The sequence below is a fragment of the Podarcis melisellensis genome (genome assembly GCF_964234715.1).
Source record: "Podarcis melisellensis genome assembly, chromosome: 13".
Taxonomy (NCBI): domain Eukaryota; kingdom Metazoa; phylum Chordata; class Lepidosauria; order Squamata; family Lacertidae; genus Podarcis; species Podarcis melisellensis.
The window spans coordinates 52,649,546-52,676,580 of record NC_138545.1 but is presented as its reverse complement, the minus strand read 5'-3'; the positions used below and the strand labels follow the sequence as shown (position 1 = coordinate 52,676,580).

Here is a 27,035-nt window from a genome sequence, read left to right as displayed (position 1 = left end):
AAATAATTAAGCTTTTAGCTGCCACAAAACTCTTTCTTATCTTCAGCCCAAACAGCCTAACATTGCTGCTCCTCTGGAAAATTCACAGAATCATAGAATCATAGAACTGTCAGAATTACAGAGACCCTGAGGGTCAGAAAGTCTAACCCATTGCATGCAGGAATCTTGTATAACATATTTCATATAACAAACACATAATTCTTATAACACGCAATTCATATAACAAACACAAATTACATGTAGAAGTGTGTTCAGAATGCGACCGTAGCAGCACTTTGCAGTTCACTGAAACTTAACAGAGAAACAGAAGTTTTCTTACCATGATTTTCTGTTTCCATTTGTCTCATGAAAGGGATTCCTTACTTTGGGACGGCACCTCCCACAGGCTGAGATGAGCAGGGTGCAAGTTCTTCTACCTCACCAGGTGCCACCCACCTCCCAGACTGGCTGGAAAATCAAGAACCACTCAACCCCCTCTGATACTTCCATAGAGATCCATGAAATAAGGCCACAACACAGGACACTCAAGCAAACGAAACACAAGTACGTAAGAAAAGCCTACTGGGTAGTCTAATGGCCCATCTAGTCCAGCTTCCTGTTCTCAGAACCAGATGCCTGTGGGAAGCCCACAAACAGGATCCAAACACAAGAACAGCCTCCTCTCCATGTAGTTTCCAGCAACTGGTATTCAGAAGCATGACTACTGCCTCTGACCAAAGCAAAGTCAAAGCATAGTCATCCTGGCTTATAGCCATTGATAGCCTTATTGTCCGTTAATCTGTCTAATTCTCTTTTAAAGCCATCTAAGTTGGTGGCCATCACCTGCTCCTGCTGGAGCGAATTCCAAGGCTGCCGGTGTGTTGCATGAAGAAGCCCTTTTTTTATCTGTCCTGAATCTTCCAACACTCAGCTTTGTTCTAGTGTTATGAGAGAGGGAGAAAAACTTTTTTCTGTCTACGTTCTCTATGTCATGCATAATTTTATACACTTAAGTCATGTCGCCTCTTACTTGCCTTTTCTCTGAACTAAAAAGTCCCAAACACTGCAGCTCCATCTCCTTGATGTTACAGCCGCCATCTTCCTTTCAGCTAAACCAGATATCGCCCAGCCCTAGTTCATGGGTCCTTGATGATTTTGGTTGCCGTTTCCTGAACTTTTTATAACTTTACAATATCCTATAAAAAGTGAGGTGACCAGGACTATACACAATATTTCAAATATGGCCACACCATAGATTTGTATAACGTCATGATATTAGTAATTTTATCCTCAATTCCTCAATTCAATTCTAGCATTGAATTTGCCTATTTCATGGCTGCCACACACCTTCAACATCTTCATTGAGCTAGCCACTACTACCCCACCAGCCAGTTCAGACCCCATGAATATATGTGAAATTAAGATTTTTTGGCCCCAACATGCATCACTTTACATTTGTTTGCATTGAACTGCATTTGCCGATTTACCACCCATTCAGCCAGTTTGGAGAGATGCTTTCAGAGCTCTTCCCAAACACATTTTTGTTTTAATGATCCGGAACAATTCAGTATCATCAGCAAACTTGATCAGCTCACTCCTAACTCCAGATCATTTATGAATAAGTAAAAAGCACTGCGGGGAGGGGGGGTCTTCCTTCTAAGTCTTGTTGAAAGCTTGTTGAAAGCTCAAATACACTATGTCAACCAGATCACCTCTATCTATGTGGTTGCTGACACCCTCAAATAACTCTAATAGGTTTGTGAGACAGGCTTGCCCTTACAGAAGCCATGCTGGTTGTGTTCAGCAAGGCTTGTTCTTCTATATGTTTGGTTATTTTATCCTTAACAATACATTCCACCAGATTGCCTGGGCCAGACATTAAGCTAACTGGTTTATAATATGCAATATCCAAAACTCCAGCTATAACTTCACATGCACCCAGTGCCTGCAAAACGTATATAAACTACTAATACGGTGGGTGGTCTTTTGCACATATTCAACTTTCCTTAAGGGTCAATTTGTCCTTTCAACTAAGGCTTCCCTATCACTACCACTCAACAGGTCTCAAAAGTAAACAGACTTTGCATCCTAGTAAGTTTTACATAGCTATGATGTACTAAAATGAAAATAAACCCTTCAAAATAAAGCACATATTACAACTGAAAATGTAGTGGCATGGCATTTGCTTTGTATGCAGAAGCTCCAAGATTCAATCCACAGCATCCATAATTTATTTTTTTAAGTATTTTAAAAGGCCAATGTAAGACAGTTTCATATATTCGTCATTACGTCTGATAACACTTAGGGGTCATCCAGGATTGCTCATCCAGACCCTTGCTCCATTGCTTTCTTCCAGGAAAACCCAATATTTTCTGCTAAATCGAAGCAAATGTCAATTGGGTTTTCTCTGGATTGATGTTTGTTCCAATTTATCACTAAAGAATAGCATTTCCAGGAGAAAGCAGTGGGGCTAGGGCAAAACCGCTTGAACCTATGCCAAGCAAGTGTGGGACAAACAGAAAACTGCTCTGATTCACACTTTCTAGGCATGGGACAAGCGCAGGGGCGCCGACTTATAAAAAATATTGGGGGGGCCCATACCGACTTATAAAAAATATTGGGGGGGCCCAAGACCTCCAAACCGCTGCTGCTGGGGGAACGAAAGGGGCGAGCCCCGGGCTGCCCCGACCTTAAGTGAACCTGTGAGGGCCCGCCCTTTGCGGCAGCCGATTGGCTGCCGCCGTGGGCGGTGAATATTAATGATGTATCATTTTTGTGCTTCATGCTGTGGCCACAGACATGTGATCTGATGGTGAATTTGGGGTGACCCAATGCAAAAATCCTGAGAATCCCTGTGGATCCATGCTTTGTAACCACGTTTTTGCACCATTGCAGCCCCAGGCAACAGTGGGTGTGTGATTTTTGGGGGGCAGGCTGTAGCCATGGACATGCTATGTGATCTGTTGGTGAATTTGGGGTGACCCAATGCAAAGATCCTGAGGATCCCTGTGGATCCATGCTTTTAAACCACATTTTAAGTGGGGAGGGAAGGAAAAACACAGAAGGGACAAGGAGCACGAGAGGGGTGTGCAGAGAAGCAGCTGGCTAAGAATGCAGGAGAGGGATTTAACGGGAGGGAGGAAAGGAAGGCAAAAGTTTTCCCTCACCTACCCACCCAAGCCAGCCAGCTCTCTCTCTCTCTCTCTCTCTCTCTCTCTCTCTCTCTCTCTCTCTCTCTCTCTCTCCTGCCTGCTTGCCTGGAGGGGAGGGGCTTTCCCTGCTCTTTGTTCCGTTTGAGCAAACACAGCAAGGAAACAGAGAAGGGGGGCAGTAAGACCCTGAGGCAGAATGCAGGAAAGCAGCCGCTTCCTCTTTTTGAGGGAAAAAGACGGTAATAATTTTCTTAAATTATTGGGGGGGCAGAGCCCCCCCAAACGAATTTTTGAGGGGGCTCGGGCCCCCTCAGGCCCCATGGAGTCGGCGCCTATGGACAAGCGCAAGTATGAATGAACCCTTAGATTCTGTGCAGCCTTAATATGAGAGTCTATGCAAGTACAGCATCCGTAAACACTTTCCAGTAAGTAAGGATACTTAAGTGCTGTGAGAAATTAAATAAACAATCAGACAAGGAATTGTTTATATCTGGAAATAAGTGCCACAGAGTTCAACAGTATTCTTGCTAAGGAAGCATGCTTTAAATTGCACCCTGAGAGAACTGACACAGGCTGCAATCCTAACCCCCAGTGTGTGTCGCTAGAGAGGGTGGAGCCTGAGTGGGTATCCCAGTTTGTTGGCCTTCAGCCTCTACTGGCAGAGGGAAGGTTCCACCACAATGGAGTCCGTAACCTGTGGAAGGGCCCCCAAATGGTGCTGGAGGTGGAACTTTGCCAGCCATCCTCTGCTGGAAGTTGCTCCAGCTCCTACAGAATTTGGGCCCCACTGCTGTGACAGCAAGCGCAGCCAGCTGGGCTTCAGAAGTGGCAGTGAATCTACATCTTCACGCTCCAGTTGGGATTGATTTGGAGAGAACATGTACGGCACTGGGATCCACATCCTTTTCATGTTACTACTTTGCGTAACATTCAAATCAGCATAAATCCAACTTCTGGTAATGCCTAGCAGAGCCTGGTATACTATAAAGAACATTATTATGAGCAGCAAAATTCACTGTGGTGATAAAATAAATAAAAAGAGGTTTCTCTTGCATCTCCATCTGTTTCCAGATTATTATGAGACTAAAACATCAATCTCTCCTCCTTGCCCCCAAACCAGCAATTAACTCAGCTGGGAAAATACGGCGTTTCTACTGTATCAGCAGAGACCATGATAGCTACAATTTCCCAGTCAGGAAACTGAAGGTTGGCAGCAAAAGAGGGGGAAAGAAATACTTGCTGAGGCAAAGCAGGAGAAGAGTGGCATTTGAGGGCTGAAACCTCTGTCATCAGGGCAATGAATAATCGTACACAGTTCATTGTGGAAACAGAACTGTCCTTTATGCGGCTACAATTAAACAGTCACTAAATCCCTTGCTCTGACTCCTGTTGAGCCTCAGTACTTTGCACAAACACTGGGCTATAAATTCTTTTGCCTCCCTACTGAGTTGCAGTCTGGGGGCTGTAAATCTTCAAGTGATTTCCTGAATAATTGCATTCCTGAGAAAGTTGCATTCACAAGGTGGGCAACCACTCTCTCCTTCCGCTTCACTCCCAGCCAAGAAAGTGGTCCTGCTCACAAAGAGGCCAGCTGAAGAATTAACTGACTTCAATGGATGGAGAATAAACTTGAAATGGTAATAATTAGGCTGTGCATGCCTATGAACAGGGAAAGATTCAAGTACTCAAGTCGTATTTCACATTAAAAATATGTAACTAAAAATGTTTGATTGTTTGAGCAGAGTTTTGTTTTCTATACTCTTTATCATACTAATAAGAATAAAAGTTGCTCAGCTTCTGAACCAAAATTTCTTAATATTAATATTAATAATATTAGCAATTTTGAGTTACTACTGCCCGAAGCTTGGACAGATGTGAAACATGCATGGTGAAATGATTAGATAGATTTGATTGTTCTCTAACAAACCAAGGTATTAAAGACACTTCCAACTAAACCTATGGTGTCAAATATCAAGCACAGTCCTCAAATACCCAGTACTATGTACACACTTCAGTTCTGTGGAAGCACAGGAAAAGCAAAGAATGCAGTACTAAGTGGAGAATTCAGATTTTCATGACAGATAATTTTAATATGTCTAGTGCAGGTTATGCAGTTATGCTTATCTGACACAAATGAGGGTAGGGGGGAACTAGGCAAATTACTGCACCAGAAGATCAGCAAAAAACATGATTATCTGTAAAAAGTAAAACACTGTGCACTTAAGAGACTTTCAAAAAGCTTTTTACAAAGCAGCTCACAAAGGACTCCTGAGTAACCTTTGCAATCATGGAATAAGGTGAGAGGTCCTCTTGTGGATCTGTAACTGGTTGAGAATCAGGAAGCAAAAAATAATAATAAATGGACCGTTCGCCCAAACAGAGGTCCACCCTATTAAGGAATAGTAGAGCCAAGTTTTCTGATGATATGAAACTGTTGAGGATGGTTAAATCAGAAGGTGATTGCAAAGAGCTCCAAAAGAATCTCTCAAAAGTGGGTGAGTGAGAATCAGGAAATCAAATGCAATTCAGTGTAAGCTGCTATAAAGTGATGCACACTGGGACAAAATCTATCAGGAAACAGAATGAAAACAAAACTGACAGTATCATAATAAACAAATCTATGGTGTGATTGCACTTGGAAAACTGTACAGTGGTACCTCAGGATGCGAATGGGACCGTCTGTGCATGCGCGAGCAGAGAAACCCAGAAGTAACACACTCCGTTACTTCCGGGTTGCTGTGGAGTGCAACCCGAACGCGCTCAACCTGAAGCGTATTTATGTATATGGTTCTGGTCACAAAGCAAGTAAGAGGAGACATGATAGAGCATAAAAAATTAAGCCTGGTGTGGGGGAAAGTGAATAGAGAAAGGTTTTTCTCCTTCTCTTATAATACTAGGACATTTGATGCAGATGAATGTTTGAAGATTCAAGACAGAGAAGAGAAATAACTTATTCACACAGTGCATTGTTAAACTTACTGAATTTGCTCCCACGAGAGGCAGTGATGGCCACTAAAAGATGATTAGACAAATTCATGGAACATAAAGCTATCAATACTGGCCATTTAAAGAAGTCTAACCAAGTTCATGCTAGACTTTCAATGATTTACTCAAATTCTGATGCCCATGAAAAGAAAGCACACACACAAATTACAATCATAAATCATTTTTCTTACCCTCTTATCATTTATTGGCCCAACAATATAAATTCTGTAGTGAAATATAAAAACCCTCCTACCATTCTCCTGAAATGTACTACAGCACAAATTCATGGAATTATATTCCAAACAAATACAAAACTTGATGCTTCACTTTCCAGTGTCTTACTAGAATGAACTTTCCCATGGTTATCTAGGGTTTCACTTGCTTAGCAGTTAAAAGATTAAACAGCATCTTATTCCGCCCTCCTCATGCTTGGATAATGAACAAAGAGTCTCTGTTTTGCCAGAGTAGATACAAATATACTTACACAGGTTTCCCGTTGGATACACTGTAAGACTCTCTTGGCAGGAACAAGAAAATCAATTAGACATCTGAGACCATCTCCGTGATAAAACTTTTCAACAATGCTGAAAAGCTGCCACAGAACAGTAGCAGCTGTGGCCTCAAAAGGTGGATAGAGAGAGGAAAGTGTATTCTGGATATAAATATCGAGGGATTCAGAGTTCTGAAATAAATAAATAAAAATCACAGTGTTAGGCAATAGGGAAAAGTGTAGATTCTACACAGAAAAACAATATTAACTACCCTGGTTTTCAAACTGTGTCATAGCAAACCTTGGGGTTCCCTAGACACTTTCCAGGGTTTCTTCAAAGAGAAAATAATGGATAAATGTACCCAAACAACAGGTTTATCCACCACTACCAATCCAAGGTGCCGTGTCCTTTGGAAGAGAGAGGACAAAACGAAAGCATGCAAACCCTGGAAACAGGAAGACTCCCACACAGATGAACAATTTCCTTTGAATTCCATCCCCCATTTACTGAGAGGCCTGCCAGTCTAGGACCTCTTTGAGTGGATTACTTTCCCAAAATTATTATTTATTATTATTAATGTATTACATTTATACACCACCCTTCATCCGAAGATCACAGGGTAGTTTTCAGCATAAAAATGCAAAAAGCAAACACAAAATACATATCATAGTTAGAACAACAACAACCCAATAGCCCCCTTCAACAAACACAGAGGTTCTTTAATCAGCCCAAGGCCTGGTTATAGGGGAACCTTTTCCCCTGGCGTCTAAAGGTTAATGTAGTGAAGGTGCCCGGAGAGTCTCCCTGGGGAGAGCATTCCACAAATGGGGAGCCACCGCAGAAAAGGCTTGCTCTTGTGTTGCCACCCGCCAGACCTCACGGAGAAAATTCTATTGAGTTGTAACAATAACTTTTGTCCCATAGCTTTCACATATGAGAACATTTCCAAAAGTTGTGAAACATCTGATATACTGGATATTAATGCTTTTGATTTCCTTGTGTGTTCCACAGCTGCAAAGCCCCGGGGGAGTAACTGCAACTGAGGGGCACAGCACCTGCTTTCCACTCAGTCCCATTTCCAGTCCCTCCTACTTAAAAAGGATCATGCGGCAGGTGACATGAAAGACCTCTCTGTGTGTAACTCTGAAGACAGAAGGTATCAGTCACAATAGACAATACTGGATTCCCAGACTGCTGCCTGAACCATGCAGGTCTAGAGCGCTGAGGGCAAGGCTCAGGAAACATCCTCTCAGGATCTTGCAATGACCGAACTGCTTTTGACTCTGTTATCGCCATGATATATTTGCACAGGGGTTGGCATGGCAATCAGCCCCTCCCTGGCAGGAAGAGCACTTGTGTGTACATAGGCTGGTGTTGGGTTTCTTTTGAGAGACAAAACCCGCCAACATCAGCAAACACTGCAGTGACACTTTAGTTCCCAACCCTTGCTAACATAAATGGGAGGGAGAGGAGGGAGGGAGGATCCGTAGGCCAGAACCAGCGCAAGCAAAGGGGAGCCATAAAGCTTCTCGCACACCAAGGAGCCACCCAAAGCGCCACCATCCTACTTCCTGAGTTTGTCTCATAATGTGTCACATCCTCTTAGTAACCATGGAAACCCCAACTGTGTAAACGTTAACTATAAGGTCACATTCCTTCTGTGCCACATCGTCATAGAGGAAAACTCTGTTCTAAATCATAGGAATACAAATCTAAAGAGACCGCAGGGAAACCTGAGGCAGAAAATGCCAGAATATTTTAAACATTTCTGGATAGAAATGGAAAGATCTTGCAATTTTGGTTCTCTCTATTTCACATTTTTTGAATCTTAAATTCAGTTCCCCACATTTCTGCAGCAATTTGTGCATTTCTCTGCCCAAAAATATTTATCAATTTTTTTAGTGTGAATTTCTCCTAATAAACACAATTTTGACTAGTGTATGCATTTTTGCAAGGAGCTTCTCCTAATATAATGCATTTCTGTATATTTTCACTGCTATATTCATTTTAAAGCAAATTTTCCTTTAATATATGCAGTTTTGTAAATGCTGTTTGAATAGAGAACTACACTTAAAAATTCAGATGTGTGAATTTTGAATGATGGCTGTGTTTTGATTCTCATATTGTTTCAGAAAGTGTGAATTTGATAAATTCAGCTATAAATGCAAACTGATTCGAATCTCCCCCCCCCCCTTATCTCTGGATATCTTTTCAGTGCCAGTGAGCTTTAACTTGCACTTTATAAATGAAACCTTTAAGCAATATAGCCTCCAATAACACTCTTTCCATGTAGCTTGATATTGGCAGAGAAGAAACATGACTAATAAACACTCCCACCAGCTTCATCTGATTCTATAGGCAGGGCTGGTCCACCCATGAGGCAAACTGAAGCAGGTGACAGAAACCTGCAATAAGTGCTCTGTGCAAGATCTTGCCACTGCCACCCCTCCTGACTTCTTATGACTGCTACTATTCAAGATCTGTCAGAAAGTCAGGAGGGATGTTGTCCAGAATAGTTCCAACTGAGGGCCAAACTAGGCATGGCAGGGGCAGCCACATTTTCTTGTTCACATCCCCACCCCATTACCAAATCAGGTGGGATGCACAAGGTCTTATTTTAACACGCAAAGGGGCAAATGCTTGCTATTTGCAAGGACGGTGGTGCCTTCCCCAATCCATGCCCTCTCCCTGCCCCATCCCTGTTCATAAATTCATCACCTCTCACTCAGTGCTACTTGTTGCTGCCCTTGAGGTCCATTTGGTAGAACAGAGACCGGATCTCCATCTCCTGCCTGCACACTTTGCCCCACCCTGGAACTCCCCTCCAGGAAAAAAATAATTCAACATATAGACCCCCCCTTTAGGAGTGTGAGAAGACCCATCGAATGGCCAAACAGCCATCTTACACAGTGACTGATTTATATAATTAAGATGTAAAGGAGGACACTGGTGTTACCAGCCAATAATGCATTTCATCCCATCCTAGGTCCAGTCTTCTTGCGTACTATGCAATAAGCTTTGCCAGGCTCAGAAAGAGGAGAGGAGAGTGGTGGGGGGTGAGGCTACTGGAGGCAGGGTGGGGATGAGGCAAGGCCCTGCACCAGACAGCAACTTCCAAGCAAGGAAACCCCAATAAAACCTCAGTCTCAGTCTTTCTCCTCCCTCTCAGGAGGCTCCTAGCCTCTGCTGAGCCCCTCCCCCAATCTCTGGCTTGTGCTGGTGCTGAAGGAGCCCAGCACACCATCACAAACTCCCATTCCTACACACACACACACACACACACACACAGTCAGGGCACTTTACACAAGATAAGTTTGCTCTCCAACATGTTTCTAATACGAGTGTGTGTGTGTAGTTTTAACTCTATCAATGCTTTTTAAATTATTGATCACTGCCCCCCCAATGCTTTTAGCTGTTTTTATTTTTATCTGCAAGTTTCCTTGAGTCCCTTGTCATGGGAAAAGGCAGGGTATAACTTCCGCAGTACCCCAAGGACCACCTCTTTCCATATGAACCTACCTGGACCCTGAGATCATCTTCTGAGGCCCTTCTTCATGTGCCTCCTCCACAAGAGGTCCAGAGGGTGGCAATACGAGAACGGGCCTTATCTGCGGTGGCTCCCCATTTGTTGAATGCTCTCCCCAGGGAGGTTTGGCTGGCATCTTCATTATACACCTTTAGGCACCAGGCAAAAACATTCCCTTTTAACCAGGTCTTTGGTTGCTTGACATCCAATGTCCTTTTAAAATGTGTTGTGGAGGGGGAGGTTATTGGGTTGTCTTTGTTTTCTATTTTTATTATGTGTTTTCTGTTTTTTTATTTTGTGAGTTTATGTTTTATTTTGTGAGTTTATCTTTGGGTATAGGGTGGCATACAATTTAAGTAAATATATAAAACCAAACAAAATCCTAAGGAAAAGTATCCAGTTTCAATGTTGCAAGCAAAGGGCTTGCTTCAAACAAGAATAAATCATCAGGTCTCATCAATTTATGCATAGCATAATGAACAAGAGGTTAAGTCCCTGCCCTAAGGAGCTTACAATCTAAAATCTAATGGGAGACCAGTGGGGCATGGGAAGAAACACTGGAAGAAAGAGGAACAGGTGGAGAACGTGTATGTATATCACTTGATGACTACAGCGCTGAGCCTTCACACAAGCCTGTGCAAAACCATGTTAGAAAATGAGATATGAAAGCTAGGAGCTAAATGGCACCCCTTAAACCTAGATTATGGACGCAACAGTTTTTTATAACAAGTATGCAAAGCTGAAAATTAATGAACTACAGTTAAAGTATTATGTTCATTTTTCACATGGTCACAATATTCTTAGGAGGGTCTCTTATCCAGTCTTCAGCGAGTAGCTGGAAGAGGTGAGGCCTTTCCTTCCACTCTGCAGTTTTAATCTGTAATCTTAGGCGCAGTACTGCGCCCAGAGCTCAGAAAATGCTCGCACTGATGAAATTCCATGTCGCAAAATGCTCCTAGAACAATGGGAGTTTTGAACACTGTGTGCAAATGATCCCTCAAAGATGAAATATCTGGATTGCTTGGCAAGCTGGCAAGTGTGGCTTTTCCAACGGCAGGAGTTTGGCAGACAGTAATCAAAATCTTAGTAAATCAAATGACATACACGAATGTGTGAACCACAACTTAGCCTTTTTAATGATTAACCAAATGATTTGGCACCATTGCTTAGATATGTAGTGCTTAAAACATTGTTTGCTAACTTTGTTTTTCATTGATATAAACTATGCACCATTTCAGATTTGGTGGGAAAGAAGACGGAACAAAAACATACTGGGGTTAAACGGAAATAACCGAAAAGCTTGGCCGCCTCCAAGGCTTTACTTTCCTGCTCCACATAAAAGAGGGGCCTAAGATTTTAGCACTGCAGCTGTGCAGGCTCTTCTTCCCACCTTTCCCCAGAATACATTGTTTTGGTGATAGAAACTTCCTGGTACCAAAGCATTCCAGAGATGGAGAGCTCACCGCTGGCCGGTATCCCAGTGATTTATTTGTGATTAACTAAGCCCTTCTTAGTGTCCTCCCTTCTGAAGGCAGGTCAATGGTACAAGTCTAAAATTAACCAGTTTCAGAGAGCCCCAGAGAGAGAAAAAAGTTTTTTTAAAAAAAGTTTCCCAACATTTCCTTGCTGGATCACATGAAAGGTCCATTGAGTCCAGCACTGAGTACCCACCAAACGGAGAGAAGGGGATTCAGCAAGCAGTTATAGAATCAACAGGAAAACATCTGATTTCAACAGGTTTTGAGACAGGGCTATCTACAGCACAGAGCAGTTTCTAATGCAGTTGTCACTATGAGAGATATGCTGTTTTGTTTCACCAATTAAGCCACTTATGGGTGTGGAAGTCTCACACAGATTTGCAACTTATTGCAACTTATTACCAAACTTAAAACCATGGAGAGACCTGGTCTGAACAAAGACATTGGATTCTTATCTCATTATACATGACAAAGCCATTTTTCACCTTCTCACCCCTTGCTTTTTCCTGTAAGACCTATTGCAGTCGTTAAGAGTCGTCAACAGGCTCATCACAGCTATCTGCCAATCACCCATTCCCACCTCCCTTCTGAGTAATACCCCTCCCCACCTTCTCACTATATAGAAGGGTCTGGTAACTTCTGTTTCAGTGTATCTGAAGAAGTGTGCATGCACACGAAAGCTCATACCAAGAACTAACTTAGTTGATCTTTAAGGTGCTACTGGAAGGATTTTGTTTTGTTTTGACTATGGCAGACCAACACGGCTACCTATCTGTAACAGAGATACACCATCTCTGAACATGGGAGATTCCATCAAACTGTTACAGCTATCATTTTACAACATCATCAAAGTTAATGGTAACTACCACCCCCCCCAATGCCCAACTTGGGGTAGTGAATTACCTAAGCTGTGTAATGATTCAAAAATGAATCGTATGGACCTTGTAGGAGTATCTCCTTCTTCAACATTAACTCTTCCAACACAGATATTTTAATTATTGCAGGCTCAGGCAGTCTGAGGACAGCACAGTCAACTGGGACTTTGGCAGAAATGGTATTGGGTAGGTAAAGGGGGGGTCTCCCATAAGGGGCTTGAGGGGAGGATTGGCCCTGGCATGCCCCAAGCTCGGGCTGGGTCTCTGCCTGGCTGGAATCCTCTCCCCAGTCTCCCAGTGAGACCTTGCCAGCTTGGCTTGCACCACAACAGGGGTCAGCTCTGGCCAGTTCCCTCAGAATGGGTTTACTGCGGTGCAGCCTCATTGAATCCCATTCCACCAGTATGGGGAGAGTGGAATGACGAACTGATCCCACCCCAAGTCCTCTAGCTAATAAAGATTTGGCCTGATTTCATCCCAACACCCAGTGTCGTGTTGCGGTCACTTGCTTCTTTTGGGGGATTAAGAATGTGCCTGCCTGGGCAAGTTCTCTTACTGTTTCTCTCTTCCGACACCCTACCCAAGCCTTTGAGTGCTTTGCTGGAGCAAGCCTTTCTCATTCAGAATAATCTTGGTTTCATGTAAAGCTTTTAGGGGAACTTATGACTGTAATTTTCATTGCTTGCAAGGCCTACAGTCCCCCTTACAATCTTTTAAGGGTTTGCAGCTATGAAACAAAGGCAGCAGGGAAATAAAACGACCAAGGCCAGCAAAAGTCAAATGCACAGGTGAGGGACTTTTCCAGACTGCCATTTTGTTGCACGAACATGAAATTGTTCCTAAGCTATTGCAAAGTGAGATCCAAATATCTGGTGAAGTTATCGAAGAGAATAACTGACAAAGGGAACCCGAATTTCCCTCAAGTACTCCAAATGCAGTATTTCGTTGCTGGGGTAATTGAATTTCAGGGTGCTTGTGGCAACAGTGTTATGTGATACACCATCTCTGAACATGGGAGAGTCCATCAGGGATAATTATAAGCATGTATTGATTGATCCCATTAGATGGCAGATGAGTACCCAGTGCTGTAACACGGCTGATGCTGGACACGCAGATCAGTTTGGATGGGTGACTAATGTATAAGCTTTCAAAGAAAAAGCAGGACTCAAGTTAATAAATGTCATCCATATCATCAGAAGTGACACACAATCTCTCCCCTGACTTAAACTGGTTTTTTTTAAACCAATATGTTAAACTCAAATGCAGCAGTGCCTGTGAACAAGCAAGTAGTACAAAACATGGAAGTAGGCAGTTCTTCAGGGACCTGGCCCTAGACCATTTGCGGAGGGGTGGGGAGTCTGTGACCCACCCAATGTTGTTGGAGGAGAACTCCCATCAGTCACAGCAAGCAAACACAGCCAATGGTCAGGGGTGATGTGCATTATATAATACAATAATATCTTGAGGGCCACAGGTTCATCACCCCCATTTAGGGAATGAAAGGTTAGAAGCAGCACTTTGAATTGTGCACAGAAACAAACAGAAAGCCAATTAAGCTCTTTCAGCATAGGGTTAAAATGAGCCTGTTATCCCCTTTCAACAACTTGACTACTATGTTCTCTATGTTAACGTTTCTTTAAAAAAACTAACAACAATTTTGAAAGGCACTCCAACCCCATACATCACACTTTACAGTAATCAAGCTTGTGCAGTGGTACCCGGGATGCAAGACGCGACAGCGCGTGTCGCGTTTCGCCGCTTCCGCGCATGCACGTGACGTCATTTTGAGCGTCTGCTCATGCGCAAGCGGCGAAACCCAGAAGTAACGTGCTCCGTTACTTCTGGGTCACCACGGGGCACAACCCGAAAATATTTAAGCTGAAGCGTATTCATCCCGAGGTATGACTGTATGTTACTAAATCATGGAGAACTGGGGTCCCATAATTTCTACTCTGGGTCAGGATGCTACTGATGGGGTTGTCATCTGTGCAGCAAAGATATCATACCCCAGATCTCTAGACACTTCTCCCAACGACTTCATTAGGATGTTTAAACATCTTTTTGGACAGAGCAGATCCTGTGAGAGCACCATAGTATAAATACCAAGGCACTTGATAGATAGGAGTGGAACCACTGGCAGAGAGCTTTTCACTCCAGTCCACATCCCAGCTGGTGATCTAACACAGGCTCAGACTTTGTGGACTCTCAACTCCCATCAGCCCCAACATGTCCAATGGCCAATTGGAGGTGACGGGAGTCACAGCCACCAATATCCAGAGTCCATCACATGGGCTACACTTGATCTAAAGTACTGTATATTCCCATGCCTCGTTTGCAAAGAATAGAAACTTGAGTTGTAATGCTTTGAAATCCACATCAACTGGTGAGAGAACCTTAGAAAAAGTTACAGAACATTATTCTCATGCAGGCACAAGACTAGGCAAATTAAAATAATCCTACAGAAGAAGGCTCTCTCCAAAGGAATAGCCCTCTCTTGTCCACTCATACAATGACACTGTCCAGTCCAGACTTGTTAACAACTATCTCATAAAAGTTGTAAGTTTGGATTTCCAGCCAATTTATAAAATCAGAAGGTGAAAAGGTTACTTGCTGTCTCATTCTGACTCAGTCACAGATTACTCTGTACAGGGGGAAATGGAGCACTTGCTGAGTCAATTTATAAATATTCTGGCTGAATCCTTGCACTTGATCTTGTTTGGGGCTTCAGATAATGGGTTTAGCACTCAGCTCCCTTCTGTTGGTCTCCAGTATCACTAAAGCCTCTCTTAGTACAATTATATTGCAGTGGTGATGGTACCAGGACACACTTTCCAGAGAAGTAACTCACATTCTTCACCTTCTGACTGCTCACAGCTCTCCTTTACGTACAGGGGGAAAAACAGGTGGGCCCCCCCATCCCATAATCAAGCCTTTTAGCCTAGACATGAGCACAGAGAACTTTCATGACCTTCAGATTACTCACATCCCCTATAAACTATTTCTGTCTATGGAGCAGTGTTGGTAGCAGAGAGATAAAGATCACCCACTTTACCCTACTCACAAACAAACCAGCACATCTGACCAAGTCAAAACACTGAAAATAGTGAGGGCAGCACAGCAGTTTAGGCATATTTTCAAAATTAAAAAATGGGAAAGTTCCTGATTTCACATTTCTATTTACATTATTTAGACTTTCTAACATATATGCACCACAGTGTCACAACCTTATCAAAATTTTCACACTGTTGCCCATAATGAAAAACCGTGACCAGTTTCCCTTACACTCTTCCTAACCCTATTTCAGCGGCATTGCAACATACTTTCACTTGCAGAGACTTCTCCTTCCTCCCCTCTTCTCTGCAGCCTGCACTGCAGCCCCAAATCTGCTCTGGAGCTTTGGGGGGGGGGGACTCTGCATGCTGGAAAGCATGGAAAGCTGCGGGGGGCCGGGAGCTCCCGTCACACCCACTGACACAACACTGAATCTCACCCAGGGTCTTGCAAACAGCACAAGGAATGGCTCAGGAAATAAACACCAGAAGCTTCTTAATGCTGTTATGCTTGTGGCCGTCTATTTATTAACTTTCTGGAGGTAGGCTTATGGTTTCCCGAAGGATCCCCCAAAGTAACAAAAAAAGCTCTCAGGCTTTGATTAAAAATTCCTTTATTATCCACAAGGTTCTTTATAGTTTAGATAAGTCTAAACAAACAGAAGCTTTTGGCATCTGCAAAATCATTTTGCTCTCCAGAGATAAAGCCCACATCCTCTTTGGAAATCCCCATGCAAGTTTGAACAGTTTTTCTCCAAGGGAAAGACAGCAGTTTTCGAAAGTGTGCACGGAAACTGAACAGGCTCCCCAAGCATAACAGCAGTGCACATCCCTGAACAGATTTTGCCCTACAATGGGAATTTCAAATTATTTACTTAGGTGAACGCCAAAAGAATTTTGTTTCTAGTCAGGAACTGCCTGTTTTAGCTCACATCCTAGAGGTCAAACTTCGCTAACCACTTGATGTGTTACATCATATGTAAGAACGTGAGAAAAGTCTGCATGATCAGGCCAAGGGCCCATCGAGAACCCCATTCCCATGGTGGCCCACCAGATGCCCACACAAAGCCCACAAGCAACGCTCTCCCCACTTGGTATTCAGAGGCACTCTGCTTCTGGGGAGAGAGCACAGCCATCAGGGCTAGCAGCTATGGGTAGCCTTCATCGCCATTAATTGGTCTAATCCTTTTTTAAAGACATCCACCACTACCTCTTGCAGGAGTGAATTCCATATATAAACTAAGCACGGTGTGAAGAAGTTCTTCCTTTTGTCTTCCAACGTTCAGCTTCACTGGATGCCCACTGGAGTTCTTGTGTCATGGGAGAGGGAGAAAAGCTTTTTACTACAGTGGTATCTTGGGTTACAGACGCTTCAGATTAGACTCCGCTAACCCAAAAATAGTACCTCGGGTTAAGAACTTTGTTCAGGATGAGAACACAAATCACGCGGTGGAAGCGGGAGGCCCCATTAGCTAAAGTGGTGCTTCAGGTTAAGAACAGTTTCACGTTAAGAACGGACCTCCAGAATGAATTAAGTTCTTAACCTGAGGTACCACTGTACAGCGGCGTAGCGTGGGTTATCAGCACCCGGGGCAAGGCAAGTAATTTGCGCCCCCTAACCTGGGGCAAGGCAAGTAATTTGCGCCCCCTAACCCGGGGCAAGGCAAGTACAGTAATTTACTCTCCCAAGCAGCAGCAGCGAGGCTTCTCTTTCCCCCGCGCTCTGCCGGAGCTGCCTCTTTTCTTTCCTTTTTTCCCTTTCTCCAAGGCTTTTCGCTTTCTCTCCTTAATTGATTCCCCCTCCACACCGCGGCGTTTCCTGGCTGCTCCCCCCCCTTCCCCTCTCTCTCCTCCTCGCTCTGCTTGCCTTGCCCTGCCCTGCCTGAGGGCGCCCTGAGGAGACTCCGCTCTCCTTTTTGACCAGGCGAGGTGGGAAAAAGGGGGGAAAGTCTCTTCCCGCCCCACGCCAGACTCCCTGCTCAGCTCGGCTCACTACCCAGGTGGCCAGTGGAGAGAGAGCCGCAATTACCATAAAGCTCCTCTCCCTCCGCTTCGCCAAGCTGTCAAAGCCCGGCAGCAGCGGCAACGGCAGCAGCAGGCGCAGCCAGACCCCCGCCAGCCAGCCAGCCCGCCCGCCCGGCTTCCTCTCCTTTTTTTGCCCGCAACAGAAGGCTTCGCTCTCCCCCTTCCGCGACCTCCTCGCCAAGCCGAGCGAGCACGGGCTCCCTAATGCGTGGATTTTAGTAGGGGCAGAGAGCTGCTAGTGCGAGTGCGCCCCCCGCCCATGTTGTGCCCGGTGCGGCCGGCACCCCTGGCACCCCCCACGCTACGCCACTGCCACTGTATTCGCTTTCTCCACACTTTGCAAAAAGGTATACGCCTTTTAGTATTTTTAACAGTTTAAAGCTGCAGCAGCAACTATTATTAGCAATTTAGAGTAGCTTTCTCAGGGCATTTTTATTCAGTGGTACCTTGAATTACAGACGCTTCAGGTTACAGACGCTGCTAACCCAGAAATAGTACCTTCAGGTTAAGAACTTTGCTTCAGGATGAGAACAGAAATCTTGCTCCGGCGGCACAGCGGTAGCAGGAGGCCCCATTAGCTAAAGTGGTGCTTTAGGTTAAGAATAGTTTCAGGTTAAGAACGGACCTCCAGAATGAATTAAGTTCTTAACCCAAGGTATCAGGTATTCTGAACGGGGGTTTAGTTTATATTTTACCTTCTGTTTAAATTGGAGGTTTGTTGTCAGTGTTGATTAATCTATTTTCAAAAACTGGCCTTTGCAGGGCTATATGCCACGTTTTAATTGTGGTGTTAGGCAACAGATTCATTAAATAAATAATAATAGCAGCAGCAGCAGTAGCAAAATAGCAAACAGCCCTCAAGAGACTGAGCTCAGCGCCCAGGGACTGTTGTAGGAGGGACAAGATGAGAATTCCTGAAAGCAGCAGAGACATTCCAATATTTTCTTTTTACCTGTGCTCCCCTGCCCCCATTGAAGCATTTTATTCTGTAAAAGATTCTTCACAATTAGGGATTTAGTGGTGAAAACTGGAACACTTTTGAAAGTGTTACTGATTAATGAAAAGTTGTCCAAATTTACCTGGAACACCTTTACAAAAGAATAAAAAAGTCAAGAGTAGCAACAATAAAGTGGGAGGGGATTAGTTTAAAAATAGTGATGAGAAGGGGGCTGTGCATTTGGTATGGCGCAAACAAGGGGGGAGAGCTAGATGAAGCAGCAAGTTTGGCAAAGGCAGAGCTTTTGCACTTTCAGCCGTGTGTGATCTGACACAGCTGCAACAGAAATGCTGAAATACAATTCATGGACATGCAAACAAAGCAAAGACCCTGCTAGAGAAGTATTATAGAAGTGTCATGCAGCTAAGAGGTAATAAAAGAGAGGGATTCCATAAGACAAGTTTCTGGTTTTAAAGGAAATGCCTGGACAGTCTTAACATTTCTTTCGTGATCATTAGGAATCCTATCAGCTTAAAAGTAAAGCTGAGTGGGCAAGACTGCAGAACGTCCTTCTACCTGTCTCACCTGTGCTATCAAGGACTTCCCTGATCCTTAGCAATTGATCCTAACAGCTGTTGAGACATCTGAGAGGACATGCCACTTCATCACTAAAATGAACAACCCTCCCACAAAGTAGTGGGGGAGGGCCTACCTCTCATCCTGCAACTTGTACAGTCACATCCTCCTGATATAAATCCTTCAGCTGAAATAACTAAAGTTCTCATTTTAGGGGAGGTGTCCTAAAATGAGAAATTTCAGAAGTGTTGTCATTTGTGAGTATTTTTATGCCTCAGACATCTTAGTCTCCCCTTTCATGTGTTTACCACTTCAAATACTTATGTAGCCGCAGTTCTGAAGCAACTCACACATCCAAAACAACACTCTAACCACTACAACACAAAACACCAAACATAAGATGCTATTTAAAATTTCACAGCATGACTTTTTAACGGCTCCATTAACTGCGGTGCTGCAAAACATGGGGTTTTTGCTGCAAAAAAAAAACTGCAACAGTTGGGCACAGGCTTGGAGAGGATCCCAAATTTGGGGGCTTGTGGTTAATTTTCCTCTTTTTAACCTCTTTCCCAACAGTTAGGGTTGGATACTAAAGGTACAGCCAAAATTGTTTGCAAAGGCCACCTTGACCTTCAAAGGAGACAGATGTAGGATGCTCACCTATGTAAAAATAAAGGTAGCCCATTGGCACCAGCTTTATAGCTCAACACCTGTTAATATGAGGACTACTGGTAGGTTATCACATAAATACAGAAATGAACATTCTTGTCTTGTATTGCCCCCAAAGCATGACCTACAATAGAAACAGATTTACTCACAGCCCTGAAGGCTTTAAGGGATTTTAAGTCATTTTACTCCCAGCACACCTTTCTTGCAACTTCTTTTGACTGATGAATTTCACTTTAAAGGAAAATACTTCAAAAACAAAATAAAGGCTATACAGCCAGCTGTTTTTAGACAATGAGCCACTGTAGGGGTATTATTGATCTCTGGAAGGTGAGCAAATAATGCTTTGGTTGAATGCATGCTTTTAAAGGGGGTCTCAAAATATTGTTTCATTGAAATGGTTTACAGCAGCAAAGAACTCTGAGAGCACAAGAATTTGCTGACTCTTTATTGATAATACCAAATGCTCTTCCAGCACTGTTCAAAGGAGAACACAAGTTTGCCTTAGGTTGCAGCATGGTTGAAGTTATGCAGGCATGGACCTGATCAATACCCCAACTGTGAACTTCAATTTCTTTATTCAGTCACTTGCAAGGGGATTATTACCTTCAAATAAATGTGAGTGAGCCTTACAGACAGACAATGCCTCTTTTATTATATGTACCCTGTGATTCTATAAGTGAATGCAGTGTAAGATGAGTTACTGTACTAGGGATGAGGAGCAGTATCTAGCAAGCCATGCTTTAAGTAGGAATTGTCAGCACTGCAAAGCTGCAGACTGGCAGCCAATCCCGGAGGGGATGCTACACATCAGCTGTATGCCATGCATTTTGCTTCTATTTCTGATCTGCAATCTGCAATGTGGCAAGACATGGCAGTGCAGTTTAGTGTGAAGTGACTGCTGTTAGCCAACCTCTCTCAGCTAATGGGCACACTTAGATGAAAAGGTCTGGCACATCTGAAATAGAGACAGGCCCACAAAACAGTCCGGGCATGCTCCCCATGAAAGATAGCTCAAGGGACTAAACCTTAATTATTAAAATGCCAGCAAGGATAAAGAGGCATTGCTTTAGGGGATTTTACTAAAGGTAAAATAAAGAAGGATTGCCTCTTTATTCCACTGTCAGCACCAGGAGATCCTTTCTGAGGCAAGCATTCCACCTTCTGCCCGGACACTCAGGTCCAGCTCTGAGGGCCCTCTGGCGGTTCCCTCACTGTGAGAAGCCAAGTTACAGAGAACCAGGCAGAAGGGCCTTCTCAGTAGTGGCACCCGCCCTGTGGAAGGCCCTCCCACCAGATGTAAAAGAGAAAAATAACTACCAAACTTTTAGAAGACATCTGAAGGCAGCCCTCTTTAGGGAAACTTTCAATGTTTAATAGGTTATTGTATTTTAGTGTTTTGTTGGAAGCCGCCCAGAGTGGGCGGGGTATGAATGAATGAATGAATGAATGAATAAATAAATAAATTTATAGCCAAGGCACCCCCATCATGACGGTCTTCTCCCTCACAGTCTCATTTCATCGTGCAGGGAGGGGGGAACCTAGAGAAGCACCTCCAGTGGAAATATTGAGGTCTTGGGCAAGCCCTAGAGTGTTAAAGGTTAATAGCAACACTGAATCGGAATCCAGAAAAGGAATGGAAGCCAGAGCAGATGACAAATCACTGCTGTGATGTGCAGAGAGTAGGAAAAGCCACTCTGTGAATGCCCAGAGGTGCTGTTACTTATGACTTCATATCAATTTCTTAAATGATCCACCATGGCCAAAAAGAGGAAAGATGGTGACAAACAGATATGGCTACTGGAGGAGTCAGATTACCAGATCAAGACCTACAGAAACTGGGAGGAAAAAACCACATAACTGTTTTCCTACCTACATCAATGCATTCCCTCCCCACCCCCACTTTCAGAATTAATCTAAGCAGCCTTAGGCAATAGCCATGAAAGCCTGGGCTCCCAGCAGGCTGAATTCTATGCCCAACATGACAACGTCCACAGAGGGGCAGTTCAGTCACAAAAACACAGAACACACAATTCGCTGCATCAGACAGCAGGCACTGCAGTTTGTGTTGCAGTGCTAAATCTTTTAAAGTCGGAATCCTAGCACATAGTTTTTTAAAAATACATAATATGTGCTTCCTAAAACAAAATCTTCTCTATTTCGCAGCTTGTCCTGTTTCAAAATATCTGAAGCATTAATATCACAGATATCTTAATCTAAAAGTGTTCAAAATGTTGCCATCAGCTGTAACTTGAAAGCAATCAATACAAAACAAAGAACAAAAGGCACCCAAAGAATAATCTCTTATTTCAAATATTTCGAAAAAGTGGAATAAAATACAAGACCAAGAACTTGCAGAAGATTACAAAGGCATTTCTGTGATTTTGCTGTCCACCTCATTGTAGAATTGTCTCAGTGAACTAATTCCTATTGCAAGCAAAGCAGACATTCTGACATAAAAGCTGCTGCCTGTATTTTCAAAAGAACAAATTCCGTGTCTTACACAAAAAGAAATAAAGCAGATTATTTTGCCCAAGAACAAAAGGAAGAATCCTATTCAGCAACCATCATGTTTGCAGGCAAGAAACCAGAAAACTTCATGAAATTTCAACAGGTTTTCTCTAATTTAGTGAGGGCAATAACTCATTACCAAAACAGGAGCCCTCTTTATTTAGCAAAGTAGATTTGTTTTATTTGAACACAACATACAAACTATAAATGGTGCTAAAAATGCCCCCATGAAACATTTTAATTAATTTTACAAATAATTACTAATAAAACTATTCTTGGATCCAGCTCATTTTTTAAAAAATACAAAAAAGGATTTCTGTTATCTTGTGAGTTTGGGGTTTTTTTTCTATTGCATTCGACGTACCTTTATGCTCAGATAATTATCACTTCTTGTCTTTGGAGCTGCAGCCTGGTGATTCATAATGACACCCCCTCTCTTTGGATTTCAATACAAAAACGTAGTCCATAAAATCAACAGTGTCAAGACAATGAAGACTGTAACTCAAGCCCATGCCCTTCTAATAATTTCACTTGACGTGTCTGCCAGATTCCTGTCACCCTCTTTTGCATGTGGATTTTACATACTCCCTAAATGTTCTCAGGAAGCTTCGTGCGCTGCCAGTTGCACACATCGAGACCGTGAGAACAGACTGGAGAGTTCACTTCCAAGCAGCCCGGACTGCTCTCCCATTGCCTTAGTATGCAGACTGATGTAACTTCCTCCATCCGAGGGGGAGCGAGAGGGACGTCCGAGGCGAGAACAAAGCAGCTCCGAGTCGGGGGATCACCTCCACTTCTCACTTTACAGGCAAAACATCGGATCCAAACCCAGCTAGAAGCTGAAAGTTGCAAAACTCCCCCCTCCCAATGGGGAGAGGAGATTCCCACGATATTTAGTGGTCTAGCACAACATACAACGTAACAATTTGATTTGCCATGTATACTTGTCCAAATCATCAAGGTTTTAAAAAAAACACATTCAAAGTTCTGCTTGCTTGCTTGATTTATTTCTTTATTTTGTATACTGTATTGCCCTTCAGCCATAGATCTCAGGGCAGTCCACAACATAAAAATAAAATATAAACAACAACAACAACAACAACCCCACCGCCTCCCACATACACATTGAAAAGGGTTGTTTTTGTGGGCACTGTATTAGTATGTATTTCATTGAAATAAACAAAATAAATAAAAATCACCCAGAGATGGGACTATAAGGAAGTCAGATTATACTGTTAATAAGAGTTCCATCTCAAAATACAAATGGAACTTATTTTCCTTCTAAATATGCAGTGGATAGCACTTTCAGTTTTTCCCACCATGAAAATTATTTCAGGGTAAAACTAAAAATACAATGGTACCTCGGGTTATATACGCTTCAGGTTACAGACTCCGCTAACCCAGAAATAGTACCTTGGGTTAAGAACTTTGCCTCAGGATGAGAACAGAAATCGTGCAACATGAGGCCCCGTTAGCTAAAGTGGTGCTTCAGGTTAAGAACAGTTTCAGGCTAAGAACGGACTTCCAGAACGAATTAAGTTCTTGACCCGAGGTACCACTGTAATAGCTCAGTCCAGTTACAGCCACAAACACAAAATTTATGATCACAGAAGTGCATCTCCACTTGCATCCAAGTCAGTTCAACAAGTCCTGATGAAATCTGAAAGAGCACAATTCCTAAGAAATTGGACCTCAAATCCAAAATCCCCAACCAAATGTTGCCTCTGCCACGAGCTCATGAGGTGGCATTAGGCAAACCATAGCCAGAGGGGGAGGGGGAAGCTACCCCCCACCCAAATCAAGTAAATAAATAAATAAATAAAATAACAAAAAGTAGAAATTTGGGGAGGGTCCTTATTTCTTTTCTTCCTCCTTACCACTTTGCAACCATTTCTTTATGTCACAAAAAGTTGAATGTTATCACAAAACTGGCAACAGTAGATGTTATCATGTAATTCCACTACACACCATTAGAACAGATCGTGTCTTTGCCTGTGGTCATTGGCAAAGCAATCAAGACTGCAAAACATGGTCGCCTGCCTCCTGCCACCCTTTCACGGGTGAAATAAGGGTGCCCACCCAATTTAGCAATCAGGATCCCAAAGCTGAACTGCCCTCACCCCTCATTAAGACATTTCCAAAGGCTCTTCCCCACCTGCTACAAAAAGAATTTATATATTTTAGAAATGCATACCCTGGCACAATTAAGGACAGCAAAAAAAAAACCAAACCATATCTTAAATCTCACAATGGATTTTGCAACTTAATACGCCTTATTCAAGAGTATCAGGTTATTTATTCAATATTATCTGACAGGTTTTGTTACATTTATATCCCACCTTTCTTCATTAGCGCTCAACGCTAATGAGCTTAACGCTAACTCTGTGATACACAGAGTTCCCAAAATGTTTCCCACTCTGGCGAAGGAAGCGCAATAACCTGAGGAACTGAAGCTGAAGAACATAGGCAACATTTTAAGAGCATTCCTCAAATCTTCTCAAATAGTAAAATGGCACAAACTATTTTATGAGGAACAGTGATCAGAACCTCAGAACTATCTCTAGTACATAAGAACCATTAGACCTTTTACAGCTCAATACAGATCTGACAGACTTTCTTCTATTATTATTATTATCATCATCATCATCATTATCATTATTACTACTACTACTACCACCAGGGCTTTTTTTTCAGCCAGAACTCAACAGAACTGGGTCTGACACCTTTCAGGTGGTCGCCATTGCCATTATAAGAGAACAAGGGAGGGTGAGTTCAGGGTGAGTTCTGGCACCTCTTTTTCTAGCTAAACAGCACTGGTTATTATATTTATATTCCACCTTTTTTGCTGATGGTGACTTTCTAAGAGACGCCTAGCCCTCAGGGGGGTAATAAATCTGATGTAGTTTCAGCTGAACCATCTATACTGCAAGTCAGACTCACAAAAATGTTACTGTTGGTGGATTTTTAGCTGGTAGATGGATAATACTTAAAAAGTGCTCATCAGCGCCTCCTTGCCAACCTGAAGAGAAGTGACAATTGGGGAGCCACAGGGTTCCCTGCTGGGCCTGGGCTTGTTCATTTGTATATAGCTTAGAAGGAGTGGAAAGGATGGTCATCAGATCTGCAGATGATACCAACTAGATGGGGTATTTCTATCTTACCAGGCAGAAACAAGACCTACAATTATTTTGATAAGATGGAGAACTGGCCCCAGACTAACAAAAATAATTACAATGGTGATAAATGTACAAGTTCTGCATTTAGGTAGGAAAAATCAGATGCTCAAATACAGAGGAATGTTGAAGGAACAAGGTATGTTTAATAAATTATTATTATTATTATTATTATTATTATTATTATTATTATTATTATCCCGCCCGCCCCAGCCAAAGCCAGGCTCAGAGCAGCTAACAACAATAAAAGTATCCTGGAGAAGATTGCCCATCCTCAAATACCTGAAGAGCTGTCACACTGGACCAAATTAATTTTCTGTTCTCCAGAGCAAGCTTTCCTAACCTAGTGCCTTTTAGATGTTTTCGGCTACAACTCCCATCATCCCCACCAGTATGACCAGTGGTCAGGCATTAAGGGAGTGGTAGAAGAATGCACAAATGAACAAACAAGTAATAGTGACATTTCCTGAAGTCTTAATGCTTTTAAGCCAAGATTATGTTTTGGAGCTCTCAATTGTGTGAGGAAATATGTTGAGACACTTCTCAAGCTGCAGAAATATGTCTTTGACAGAGAAACCATCAATTAATTTGGGTGGCAATGAATAAAAACTAAAGCACACTGTGTGGTTTCAAAACATACTTCTGCAAACCAATCACTATTTTGCCTTGTTACTGCTAGGAATTAAAATCCAAGAAGTTTCTACTTAACTTCCAAATTTTGTGCAAAACATTGCAGCCTTCATGTTTACATGGATGAAAGTGGGGAAGAATTCTAATGTATTTTTGTTCCTGGTAGAACAATTCTGAGTATAAACCAGTTTGTCACCATCTAACATTCACAGACAATGAAATATAAAATTCTTGCTCTAAGCGTAACATCAAAAGCTTGATGTCCCAGTAATCCCGCACCAAGAATTTAGTCCATGAATATGTCTCCCTCTGTCATTAACGGTGGCAGGCACAAAGCTAACCTTCAGTTCACAGGTCACTTAGCATGGGCTTAGAACATGCCCTAGGTATAGACAGCTTCATCTCCTGGCCATTTTGTTTACAAAGGACAAAATCTGGACACTGAATGGAAACACATGTTTTGCATTATGTGCTATTGTTGTGATATGGACCCCTACTGCAACTTTTCTCTGGCGTTTCAAAAGCAAAAACTGGAAACATTAATCTAAAAAGTAAGCAATAATAACTTATAATGGACTCAGCTCAAATTGTTTACAAGTTTTAACTATTCTCCTACAGAGATGAAAAGTATTCACCATATCTAATTATTAATTTGAAAAGGCTATAAACAGTAGACATTTTATGAAAAGAGAAAGCGACGACTAAGAAAAACCTCTGAATCCGAAGAGTTCTATCCATGTGGGACACAAAACCACTATCCTCTTTTTTTTTTAACCTTGCATGCTTGCTCAGAAACTGTGATGGGGGAAAAGTGGATTCTAGAAAACATTTCAACCACTGTAAATTGTGCTTAAAGCACCAGCACAACAATTTATTTAGTTAACAAAATTCATATACCGCTTGATTGTAATAAAACCACTAAGCAGTTTATAAAAGAAAACATTAAAATTAAAAACAACTAAAAACAGGTATTATAAAATA

General features: G+C 42.6%; 1 protein-coding gene across 3 annotated transcripts in view; it reads right to left on the bottom strand.

The window, feature by feature from the left end:
• Positions 1-22,937, bottom strand: part of PLEKHG4B (pleckstrin homology and RhoGEF domain containing G4B) — a 74,225-nt gene extending 51,288 nt beyond the window's left edge. For 2 of the 3 annotated variants that reach the window (XM_081883762.1, XM_081883763.1), the window contains exons 1-2: positions 22,616-22,937; positions 6,601-6,798 (exon numbers count right to left, since the gene is read on the bottom strand). In XM_081883762.1, the coding sequence (XP_081739888.1) occupies positions 6,601-6,798; positions 22,616-22,672 (255 nt within the window). In that variant the 5' untranslated portion in view covers positions 22,673-22,937. The remainder of the gene's footprint in view (positions 1-6,600; positions 6,799-22,615) is intronic. The other variant, XM_081883761.1, reaches the window with a different exon arrangement.
• Between the last annotated feature and the right edge of the window lie 4,098 nt (positions 22,938-27,035).